The sequence below is a fragment of the Alexandromys fortis genome, unplaced genomic scaffold, assembly GCF_014885135.2.
Source record: "Alexandromys fortis isolate MF-2015 unplaced genomic scaffold, M_Fortis_MF-2015_v1.1 scaffold_70, whole genome shotgun sequence".
Lineage (NCBI taxonomy): Eukaryota > Metazoa > Chordata > Mammalia > Rodentia > Cricetidae > Alexandromys > Alexandromys fortis.
In genome coordinates this window covers 8,928,094-8,940,357 of record NW_026067955.1, presented here as the reverse complement: position 1 = coordinate 8,940,357, position 12,264 = coordinate 8,928,094, and the positions used below count along the sequence as shown (strand labels likewise).

Here is a 12,264-nt window from a genome sequence, read left to right as displayed (position 1 = left end):
GTGTTTTTTTTAAAAAAAGTTTTCAGATCACATAAGACTAAAAATTGGACAAATTGTCCATATGCATATGAAATTATAAAGATGGCTACATAACTCAAAATCTGCCAAACGTAAAAAGGCTACAGTTCCAACCCACATGAGAATAATGCTACAATAAAGAGATCATAAATATTTTCTAGCCCTATGCTTCAAAAATTACAATATTCCTAAGAATTTGTGTTTGTTCTGAATGTTATGCATGTAACAAGACCATTTGTGCTTGCTGCAGAATGTTTTCCATTAATGCTCTTTTGAAGGACAACCTTCAGAGTGTAAGTGCAGAGCTTCTTCTCTCCAGTGAATTAGGCTTGAATAGCAACAAAATCGACTTAGGACCTTAACCAAATTAACAATCCATTGTGTTATACAACCTACAGATTTCAAAGCCCTGCCTAGTGCATTTTGTAATCTCAGCCCTGAGGAGGCAGAGACAGGTGGATAGTGAGAAGGAAAGGAAGGGAAGAGAGGGAAAGGAAAGGAAGAAGAGGGAAGAGGAGGGGAGGGGAGGGGAGGGGAGGAAAAGAGACCAGAAACAAAGAAAAAAAGACCACAAAAAATAGAGGAGAGATGGCTCAGCCATTAAGAGGTTGCTCTTCCAGAGGCTCCCAAGTTCACAGATTCAATTCCCAGCACCCACAAGGCTACTCACAACTGTCTATAACTCCAATTCCAGGGCAATCTGATACCCTCACACAAAAATACATGCAGGTAAAATGCTAATGCACATAAAATAAAAATAAATCATTTAAAAAAATGAAAATAATGAAAGGTTTAGGTAGTCATCAGATTAACATCATAATATTAGCAATAGTAGTTTATCTTAAACTTGGAGTGTTAGATTACAGTCAAATTCCCACCAGAAAAATCGACAAGCATTCCTTTATTGTCATTTAGCCTCATGAAAATGCACATTGGTTCTTAAGTGGCACTGTTTGCTTTTCAGTTAAAGGCCTTCTACTCAGGTCTGAATTGCTTAGTTGAACTCACATTCCAGAGTTCTAACAGAGAAAGAGGATGAAGAGGATGTGTCTTTTCTCTTGCATTTCAACCAAATGACTAGAAAGAATGTCAAATATACCTCTTCATACAAGAACAATCTACATATTATTGTAGTTGTGATTTTTTTTGTTTGTTCTTTTAATACCAATGATATCGATGAGGGATGCACGTTAGAGAAAAACATACACACACACACACATACACACACACACACACACACAAGAATAAACTTTCCAAATGTTTTTAATTAAAATGGCTACTTTGGGAGCTGGGAATGTGACTCAGTTGGTACAGCACTTGCCTAATATGCATAAAACCCTTAGTTTGCTCCCTAGCACCATGTAAAGATAGGCATGATGGAGCATGAGTGTAATCCTAGCATTTGGGAAGTAGAGGCAGGTGGCTATCTGACTTTGCAGCCAGCCAGAACTACACAGAGAAACTCTGTTCGAAAAGAAAAAAAGAAAAAGTTCAAGGGTGGATTTAAGGCCAGGGGAGGAGGGAGATGATGATTGGGCCTGAGGCAGAAGGAGGAGGATCTCTGTGAGTTGAGGCCAACCTGGTCACCTTGGAGTTCCAGGACAAAGCAAAATAAAAAGATTGCTTTGGACTTTTTTTTTTTTTTTACAATTAAATAAAACAGAATTGTGTGATTTAAACATGAAAATGGGGAAAACCTGAGGCCTAACACATTAAGACAAATTGTAGTAGGGCTGATGAGATGGCTCAGCAGGTGAGCACTCCTACCACCAAACTAGACGACTTGAGTTCCATTCCCAGGCGCCACAGGACAGAAAGAGAGAACTGATTCCTGAAAGTCGTCCTCTGACTTCTACATGGGTTTCATAGCACCCACCCAATTACAAAATAAATATCTTATGGAAAAGTTACATTTTAAAGAAAAAAGGAACAGAAAAGTTGTAGTGTGTATGCATTAATGGAATTTCTGTCTAAACTTATACCTTGCTACTGAAGATGTGATTTAAGGCCTCACATATGTTAAGTACAGTCTTTATCACTGAGCAACTAAGCTATGGGAATGAATAAATATAGAAAAAGGTAGATGATTTGAATATGCTAGAATAATGAATGCATCAGATTTTTATGAAAAGATTAAATTTATTCTCACCATTAATGAACATTGACTGTATTTTGCTTTTTGAGAAAAGCTGGTAAGTCAGCAAAATGGTTTAGGAGGTATAGGTTCTTGCTGCCAAGCCTGACCACCTGAGTTCAATTCTTAGGACCCATATGGTAGAAAGGAAGAGCTCACTCCCACAAGTTGGCCTCCAACTGTCACTTGTACAGTGTGCATTTGTGGTAGCCCACAGCATATACAAACATGGACAAACACACCAATACAAAATATGATAATATTTTAAAGATTTATTTTATGTATATTGATGTTTTGTTTACATGTACATCTGCAGACCAGAAGAAGGCATCAGATCCCATAGATCCTGTGGCGTAGAAATTGTGAGCTGCCTTATGTGTTCTGGGATTTAGCTCAGGACTTATAAAAGAGTAGCCAGTGCTCTTAACTACTGAGCCATCTCTCCAGCCCCAATATAATAACTTTTTAAGACAGGGTCTCACTAGTAACCCTGGCTAGCCTGGAACTTACTACACAGACCAGGCTGGCCTTGAACTCACAAAGGTCCACCTGTCTTTGCCTCCTACAGTGCTGGGGTTAAAAGCATGTACCACCATGCTTAGCTAATGTAATTTATTTTTGTAAGTTTTTTTTTTTTTAAATGTGTATGAGTAAGTGCTTGCCTGTGTGTGTGTGTATCACATGGAAGCCTGGTGCCTGTGGAGGCCAGAACTGGGTGTAGGAGTCCCTGGAAGAGGACTTCCCGCTGATGGTTGTTAGCCTTCAAGTGGTGTAGCAGTGCAGTCTCAATTACAGATGGCACTAAAAAATAAGCACCACCACCATCAGAACAAAACGACTACAGTGATTACAAATCACTTCCGAGGGCTGGAGGACCCCAAGATTTTCACATGCTCAGTAGGCAGGGTAGCACTGAGCTTCATGCCCAGTCTTCCTCCACCTTACCTCCTTCTTATCCTGAGACAGGACCTCGCTAAGTTACAAAGACTGGATTTGAGTTCACGTCGTACTACAGGCAGGCTTTGGATTTGTTAGCCTCCTGATTAGAGTTGTTTCAAATGTTCTACAACTGGACCAGACTAAAATTTAAAAGCCGTACCCATCCTTTGGGGTCTCACTTTCTTTTATTCCTACTACAGCTCTTCTGGAGGTGTGTATATTGTTTTAGCACAATTACCAATATCCTTTCTGGAGTTACATCTCTAAGTCGAAGAAACACTCAGGCGCGAAAGCCCAACACACATGTAAGACCACCCGGAAGCTGAGAGAAGCCAGAGGCGGTGCGAGTGGGCGGGATCAGCCTCAAAGGCGGGCCGACCATGCGGGGCGGTGCAAGCTTGCGGAACCCTAGTCATCGAGGTCTCCGTTGCGGAGGGGACTAGTCCGGCGCAGGACGAGAGGCTTTTGCAGCCCAGCTGGTTCCGGTTGGGGAAGATGGCGGTGGCTGGGGCGGCGTCCCGGGAGCCGCTGGTACAGTGGTGCACCCAGCAGTTGCGGAAAACTTTCGCCCTGGATGTCAGCGAGGAGATCATACAGTAAGATGGGCTCCAGAGCGGAGGCGGGAAGCTGCTTTGTGAAACGACCCGGTAGGGCGAAAGCCGGGAGGACTAAAAAGTTGATAAGAAATATGATAAGCGGGGCTGACGACGGACTTTCGTGTTTGAATTTTGGCCTCCACTTTTTCACTTTAGCCCCTAGATAAGTATGTCAGACTCCACGCGCTTTCCTAGGAAAGTGGCAACATCGTAATAATTAGACCTGTAAGATTGTCCCGGAAACCGGTAGGCTTACAGTTTGTGAAAGAATGAACAAGTCAAGGCTGACTTTCTAGAAATTCCTTACTCTGAACGCTGTAGTTTGTATCAGGCAGGACCTAGAATTTACATGGGGATGACATGTTACAGTATAAATAGTTCCTGACTGCAGAGTCACAGCTTCGGTTTTCAGTTGCCACTTAATCAGTTTTGGGACCTTAAGCAAATTAATTTACCCCTTTGTAACCCGTCCCCCCTTTATTTAGAAACTGAATAATGACCAGAGCTTGCCTTTAGTGTTTTATAATTCTTTTTATTTATTTATTTATTTTTTTGGTTTTTCGAGACAAGGTTTCTCTATGGTTTTGGAGCCTGTCCTGGAACTAGCTCTGTAGACCAGGCTGGTCTCCAACTCACAGAGATCCGCCTGCCTCTGCCTCCCGAGTGCTGGGATTAAAGGCGTGCGCCACCACCGCCCGGCTTGTTTTATAATTCTTAACGAAACGTATGATGATTATTTAATATTTGTTTGAAATGACTAACTTAATTTCTTGCACTGTTACTATATACCAGTCTCTGGGACAGCCGAAATGATATAGACAAATTGGGTTTGCTGAGTCGGAGAGTTCTGCCCTGTGAGGAAGTTGAGGGTCTTCTGGGAGCACAGAACAAACGTTTCAATACTGAATAAACTATTCAATAAAGAATTATTATTCAAGACTCTTAAGATGTACTGGAAAAGATGCCTCTCACCTGAGAACTAAATCAGTACAAGCTGAGGTTCTAAGTATTCATGTGGAGGGGAAGATTACACAATGAAACTGGAACAAAGTAAAAACTAAGGCTTTTCCTTAATTTGATTCTTCGTTGCTGAAAATAAAATTGCTATTCTAGAATTATATATAAGAAATACAGTCAGGTTCTGAGTTTGGGAGATTTAAAAAAAAAAAAAAACAAGAGTTAATATAGCCTGGCTTTTGTTGGGGGGTGGGTTTCAAGACAGGGTTTCTCTGTAGCTTTGGAGCCTGGCCTAGAATTAGCTCTTGTAGACCAGACTGGTCTCAAACTCACAGAGATCCACCTGTCTCTGCCTCCCGAGTGCTGGAATTAAAGATGTGTGCCATGCGTTATGGCCTGTCTGTTTTAAAAATGAACTATAAGTATGCTTAATACTTGCTTACATTTTAAAAAAGATTATAAGTGGTACAAGAAGTGTACTGATCATAAGCACCCAAGCTAAGCATGCTATAATGTTATTTGAAGTACTTATTAAATGTTCACTAGTTGGCAACAAGCTATTATGTCAGGATGAAAGCAGTTGCTGTGCTTTGTTTGACATTTAATTGAGAATAACACAGATGTAATATTGTTAGAATGCTAATAATTTTATATAAGTGACCTAAATATTAAAAGAATTTTTTTTCAAGACAGGATTTCTCTATGTAGCCCTGGCTGTCCTGGAACTCACTTTGTAGACCAGGCTGGCCTCAAAATCACAGAGATCCACCTGCTTCTGTCTCCTAAATTCTGGGATTAAAGGCATAATACACCATCACTTCCCAGAATAACTTTCTAGCTTTTGTAAAAGTTATCTATCTTTAGTTTTTGTGCCTTAGTGTGTTGCCATGGATGTCGGGTCCTGTGAAACTGAAATTACAGACAATTGTGAGCTCACAAGTGGGTGGTAGAAATTGAACCCGGGTCCTCTAGTAGAGTAGTCAGTGAGTGCTGTTAACCACTGAGCCATGGCTCTGACCCCCTCCTTTCTAGTTTTTTTAAATGTAATTTGTTTGTTTGTTTGTTTTTGGATTTTCGAGACAGGGTTTCTCCATAGCTTTTGGTTCCTGTCCTGAAACCAGCTGGAACTAGACCAGGCTGGCCTCCAACTCACAGAGATCAGCCTGCCTCTGCCTCCCTTCCTGGGATTAAAGGCGTGCGCCACCACTGCCCGGCTTGTTTTTTTTAAGACATGGTTTCTCTGTGTATCCATCCCTGGCTGTTTTGGAACTCACTCTGTAGACTAGACTGACTTCGAATTCACAGAGATTCACCTCCTCTGCTTCCTAAATGCTGGGATTAAATGCCAGGCTAAGAGAATTATTAACACAGGCCTATTAACTTCTTAGTCAATAACATGTTAGAAAGCATAAAAATCAGTATACAGAGTCAGCAAAATATATTCTATATCCACATGGATTCATGATTTGTTGATTTTATGTGGATGAGACTTGCTGTCTAATGTTTGGATGCATGTCTTTGCAATGGTTAAGTAGTTCACTTTTAGTACTGCGTACCTGGGATTCTTTACTTGTCTTAGGCATTGAAAACTCTAGGGTAAAATGATACTTGAGAATCGGTAGGTCTTGGTAACTGATCTATTGATGGGGCTAGTAAGCTTAGAGATCAAGGTGGTTAAAATGTGTAAGTCCTGAGAAGTCATGACTTTTTTTTTAAGATGAGATCTCAACTGTGTATCTCTGGCTGTTCTGGAATTCACTCTGTAGACCATACTGGCTTTGAACTCACAGAAATCCATCTGCCTCTGCCTCCCAGATTCGGGGATTAAAGTATACATTAGGCATTGTGTATTTAAATTTTTAAAATTTTTTAAGCTTTTATTTTTATTTTTCATGTGTATGATTGTTTACCTGCATATGTGTCTGTGTATTGTGTGTGTAGTGCTCTCATAGACCATACGAGAACATCAGGTCACCTGGGACTGGAATTACAGATGTGAGCTTTTTGTGCATGCTGGGAATTGAACCCAGGTACTTTGGAAGAGCTTCCAGTGCTCTTACCCATAGATCCATCTTTCCAGCTCCTCTAATTTTAATTTTTGGTTAAATCTGATGACTGCAATGTAGCTCCGTAGTAAAGAACTTACCTGATATGTGCAAGGCCCCAGGTTCCATCCCCAGTGCAACAATGAAAGCAAAAACTAGCCAAACAAAATTATTTAAATTAATTTTGTCTACTTATAGATTATAACTGAACTTCTACCATCACACTGCAAGAATCTAACAAGTATATCCACCCTGTTAAAAGATTTAAAATTACATTATTTATGCATTATGTACACACATTTGAGGACACATGTGAGATCAGAGGACAACTTGTGGAAGTTGGCTCTCTTTTTCTCCCGCCGAGATTCATCAAACTCAGTTATTAAGCTTGGTGACATGCTTGCTGAGGTGTCTCATCATCACATATCTAACCTTCTGAGAGACTGTCACCTACAAAGTTCACCTTTAGAATCGTGTGATAGTGTTACCAAAGCGGGGGAGCAAAAGTTTTCTGCTAAGCTACATGCGTAGCTGTCCTGGAGTGCAGGGAACCCATAGGCTGTAGGTTCAACTCATGTTTCTTGTGCATGTGCTATCAGTGATGGGACAATTCCTTCTCTTTTTAAAGATGGATTTATTTCATGTGTGTGAGCACTTTGCCTATTTTTTCTTGGGGAGGGGGGTTCGAGACAGGGTTTCTCTGTAGCTTTGGAGCCTGTCTTGGAACTAGCTCTTATAGACCAGGCTGGCCTCAAACTCACAGAGATCCACCTGCCTCTGCCTCCCGAGTGCTGGGATTAAAGGTGTGTGCCACCACTGCCCGGCTTGCACTTTGCCTATGAAGGTATGAGAACCATGTTTGTTTCTGATGCCCTTCAGGGTTAGAAGGTGTAGGATCATCTGGAAGTTGAGTTACAGGTGGTTGTGAACCACCATATGGGTGCTGGGAACTGAACTCATGTTCTCTGTGAAAGCAGCAAGTGCTCTTAACTGCTGAGCCATTCCTCTAGCCACACAAATTTCTCAAAATACTGAGAAATAATAAATGTGTAAATACATATGAAAGATAGATTATGACCTATTTGAAAGTCTGGGTCTTTGTCCTCATCAGACTTATATCCTTAGCACCTAGCATAGTACTTGGCCCAAAGTAAACACTTTTAATAAATTAATGAATGCCTTTGTTTGTTTGTGTTTTTGAAGTAGTGCTGGAATTTGAACCTAAAATCTCATGTGTGCTAGGCAAATTCTGTATGACAAAGCTACCCTCATCCCTGATGATGTTTAGTACTTTCATCCCTGTTATGATTTCTGAAGGTCATACAGTAAGCTATTTATATCTTTACCTCCTGAGGTATGTTTTGTCAATTGAGAGCGCGGAAGAGCTACGAGAATATGTGACAGATCTTCTCCAGGGAAATGAGGGGAAAAAGGGTCAATTCATAGAAGACCTTATAACTAAATGGCAAAAGAATGATCAAGAGTTGATTCCTGATTCTTTTCAGCAGTGCTTGAAAAAAGATGGTAAGTTAATGTGGTTGAGTGAGAACAGAAGTATTGATAAGTGCTTGGCTTTCTGTGTTTTCTGCCATGAGGTATTATTACTTGTCATAGCTAATGTAAACAGAATCACATGTGTGCATATTTTCAGCTTAGATCTAGTCAGTTAGTAATGACTGTTGCTCTAACCTATCGGCTCTTCTGTCTGCCCCTGCATCTCCAGTACTGGGATTATAGGCATGTTCCACCATACTGGGTACCAGCCACTGTTTTTAAATTTACAAAAACAAACAAATCACAAGAACGTTTCCAGGCACAGTTGTGGCTTTAGAATTTCAAAAAGTTATAAATCAATTAAAGAAATACCTTTCAAGGGCTCAGTCCTTACTCAGTAGTAAGGCACTTGCCTAACGTGTGTGAGAGCCTGTGTTCAATCCCCAACACTACAAAAAATTGAAGAATTTTTCTTTTTAAAATTATTTACTTATTTTGTTGTCAGGGTTTCTGCCCTGTTTAGTCCTTGTTCTGCCCAGTTCTTGCAGTTGTTAAGTCCCAAAGAAATCACACAGAGGTCTAATTTAATCATAAACTGATTGGCCCATTAGCTCAGGCTTCTTATTAACTCTTATAACTTACATTAGCCCATTATTCTTATCTGTGTTACCTTTTTCAGTGGCATAGTTACATCTTGCTTCTTCTGTGTCTGGACAAGACTGTAGAGGGAGCTTCCCTCTTCTCAGAATTCTCCTGTTCTCCTTGACCCGCCTCTACTTCCTGTCTGATTGTCCTGCCTATACTTCCTGCCTGGCTACTGGCCAATCAGTGTTTATTTAAAACATAATTGACAGAATACAGACAATTGTCCACACCATTATTTTATGTGTATGAGTGTATGTTTGTACCACATTCTTCCCTGGTGCCCTTGCAGGCCAGAAGATGGAACTGGATTCCCTGAAACTAGGGTTTCAGATGGTATGAACTGCCATGTATTTTACTTGTAATTAAGCCATGCCTAGCCAGTGATTTTAACTGCTGCGCCATCTTTCCAGCCCTGTTGTTGTTTAGTTTTCCTTGTTTTTTTCTTTTCCCAAGACAGTGTTTCTCTGTATAGTCCTGGCTGTTCTGGAACTAACTTTGTAAACTAGACTGGCCTCAGACTTAGAGGTTTCCCTTCCTCTTCATGTTGTGATTAAAGTCATGCACTACCATGCCTGACTCTAGCCCTATTTTTATAAATATTTTTAATGATGTATATACCCGAGTGAATGTATTGACTGATTATTAATAATTTTTAGAGGTTTCCATTTATATGGCACAAAAGATGAACACCAAACTAAATAATATGTCATTATTACACAGTGTAAAATATTACATTATTAACTTCTACTCAGCATTATTTGACTTCTCCTTTTCCTTTTTCTTCCTCCAGTACTGGGGATCCAACCCAGGACTGCTTGCATGCTAGGCCAGAACTCTCCGCCACTAACCCTGTTCAGAACTATTTGTCATTGACCGCAGTCATGAACATGATTTAATTTTGAGTCGAGAGTAGTTCTGCCTGACTTTGTATCTTGATTGTAAATATTAAGAATTACCTTCAGGTTTTACCTATAGAAGCTAAATAATAAACCTTGCCATTCTCTTTTTGTATTTGTTTGTATTTTATCCTTTAAAGAAATTTTAGATGGACAGAGATCTGTAGACCAGTTAAAGCGGAGTAGGAGGAAAGGAAGAAACAAACAGGAAGTTCCTGCATTTCCTGAACCTGACTTAACTATAGAGGTCAAAACACCTTTAGATTTGGCCAAGGTAAGGTTTTCCTGACTGTGTGAAGAAGAAATGACTAATATGTTTCAGAGACAACATGCAGAAGCTGACGCACCAAGGCAGATTCTAACAAGTGGGTGGACTGTAAGGACTGAAGCGGACAGTGCTGACATACTTCTGTCCCTGTGGTGTGAAGACCTTTTTTCTTTTTGCCATAAGGCAGCATGTAGCTCAGGTTGACCTCTAACTTGCTGTTAGCCTTGAACTCCTGATTTTCACACGTCTGCCTTCCAAGTTCTAGATTACAAGCGTGTGCCACCACTCGCTTACCACAAATTACAAGATTTATTTTATTTCATATTAAGGATCAAACTTAGGAATTTGTGCATGCATATCAGACAAGCACTCTGCTGCTAGGTACATTCCTAGCTTGGATGAATAATAATCAACAAAGCGCCCTACTTTCAACTTCAACATTTGAGAGGGCAGTAAAAGCTAAATGATTATATAGTTCTTGCTTTTACTGAAACTGCCAGGCCTACTTACCTAGCAGGGTAAATACCATGATCACAAAGGTGGTTTCCCCAGGGCGAGGCTTGTGCATTGCACTCTGAATGACACCCGTGATTTCCACAAATGTGGGAAATTCAACTACATCATTTGTGGTAGTGGGGGATTGTGTTTGAACTCATTCCTGCATCAAAACAAATATTAAAAAAAAAACACAAAAACAAAACCCAAAATCAACCAAACAAACAAGAAACAAAAGCAAAACAAAAAAACTGCTAGGCATCTGAGAGACCAGGGCAGGAAAATTGAGAGTTCCAGGCCAATCTAGGCCAGCCTAGAATACATAGTGAGACTTTATCAGAAAAATCAGGGAAAGATACATAAACAGTATTTCTGTTTTTAAAGTTTTCTCTTAGCCAGGCAGAGGTGGCACATGCCTTTAATCCCAGTACTCGGGAGGTAGAGGCAAGTAGATCTCTGTGAGTTTGAACCTAGCCTGGCCTACAAGAGCTAGTTCCAGGACAGGCGCCAAAGCAACACAGAGAAACCTTGTCTCAAAAACAAACAAACGAAAAAATTATTATCATTATTTAGTCCTCAAAACTCACTAATAACCAGACTGGCCTAGAATTCTCTGTGTATCCCAAGCTGTCTTCGAACTCAAAATTGTCCTCCAAGTGCTCAGGTTACAGACACTGTATCTGAATAACTGAAACATTTATAGTCAGCACAACTCAACAAGCTAAACGTTCCAAAAGAAGAAATTAATTAATCTAAGAAATAAAAAGAGTCTGAGTATGATACCATACCCAAAAAAAATGGGTGAGAGGTGGACATGGTGACCTCAAACTATAATCCCAGTGCTCAGGAATCTGAAGAAGTCCCTCACATTCAAGGCCAGCCTAATTCAGAATGAAATTTTTTCAGAAAAAACTAAAAGTAAAACTAAAGCAAAAACAAGGAGAATGGAATTTACAAAAATTATCGCAAGTGAACAAAGAACATCTAACCAATAAGTATATAAAGGTATTTGATCTCATTAGAAACTAAGGTGGCCAGTTCTTCATACTCTTAATTGCCTTGAGACTTTTTCAATTTTATCACCTAGAGTTTCTCATTGTGCCTCTGCCCCAAGGCATGAACAAACCAAGATGTCTATTCTAATCAGATAAATACACATTAAATCACTGAGATATTTCCTATCAGATTGTCAATGATTAAAAATAAAATTAGTGTTTGGCAGCATACATCAAGAACTGTAGAAATGTCTATGTATGTCTATGTATTCTTTACTTTGAATCCCCATTCCCCACAGGCTTGTATATGCTAAGTACTTTAACCACTGAGTGACCCCTATGTTGTATTGTTTTAGTGGCTAAAGATGTTCTATACTTTTTCTTGTTTCTATTGATAATTTGAATATCTGCTGCTGTGAAATTCCTAATTTTTATTTTATGACCACCTTTTTTTTAATCATGGTATTGTTTTCTTATATCTGTTTTTCCTCCTAGTAATAGGGATTGAATGTAGAGCCACATGCTTGCTAACCACATGCTATGCCACCAGTAACACTGTCTCTTTCTTATTTCTAAATTACTGATTTTTCTCATTTTATTGATTGCCTATGCTTTGAGATAGATGAATGTTATCTATTTTTGGAGATTTTTTAAAAAAAAAACTCTATTTATTCTTTGCGCGCGCGTGTGCGTGCGTGCGTGCGTGCGTGTGTGTGTGTGTGTGTGTGTGTGTACATGCATGTGCTCATGCGCCTGTGCATACAATTTGTGAGTATCTGTTC

General features: G+C 39.8%; 1 protein-coding gene and 1 non-coding gene across 6 annotated transcripts in view; both read left to right on the top strand.

The window, feature by feature from the left end:
* Nucleotides 1-3,524: 3,524 nt before the first annotated feature.
* Nucleotides 3,525-12,264, top strand: part of Trip4 (thyroid hormone receptor interactor 4) — a 60,047-nt gene continuing 51,307 nt past the window's right edge. For 2 of the 5 annotated variants that reach the window (XM_050151904.1, XM_050151903.1), the window contains exons 1-3: nt 3,525-3,687; nt 8,044-8,213; nt 9,865-9,998. In XM_050151904.1, coding sequence (XP_050007861.1) covers nt 3,587-3,687; nt 8,044-8,213; nt 9,865-9,998 — 405 coding nt within the window. In that variant the 5' untranslated portion in view covers nt 3,525-3,586. The remainder of the gene's footprint in view (nt 3,688-8,043; nt 8,214-9,864; nt 9,999-12,264) is intronic. The other 3 variants (XM_050151905.1, XM_050151906.1, XM_050151907.1) reach the window with 3 other exon arrangements.
* Nucleotides 10,495-10,653, top strand: LOC126507568 (U1 spliceosomal RNA). Its single transcript, XR_007593587.1, has one exon. It is a non-coding gene; the product is annotated as a U1 spliceosomal RNA (small nuclear RNA).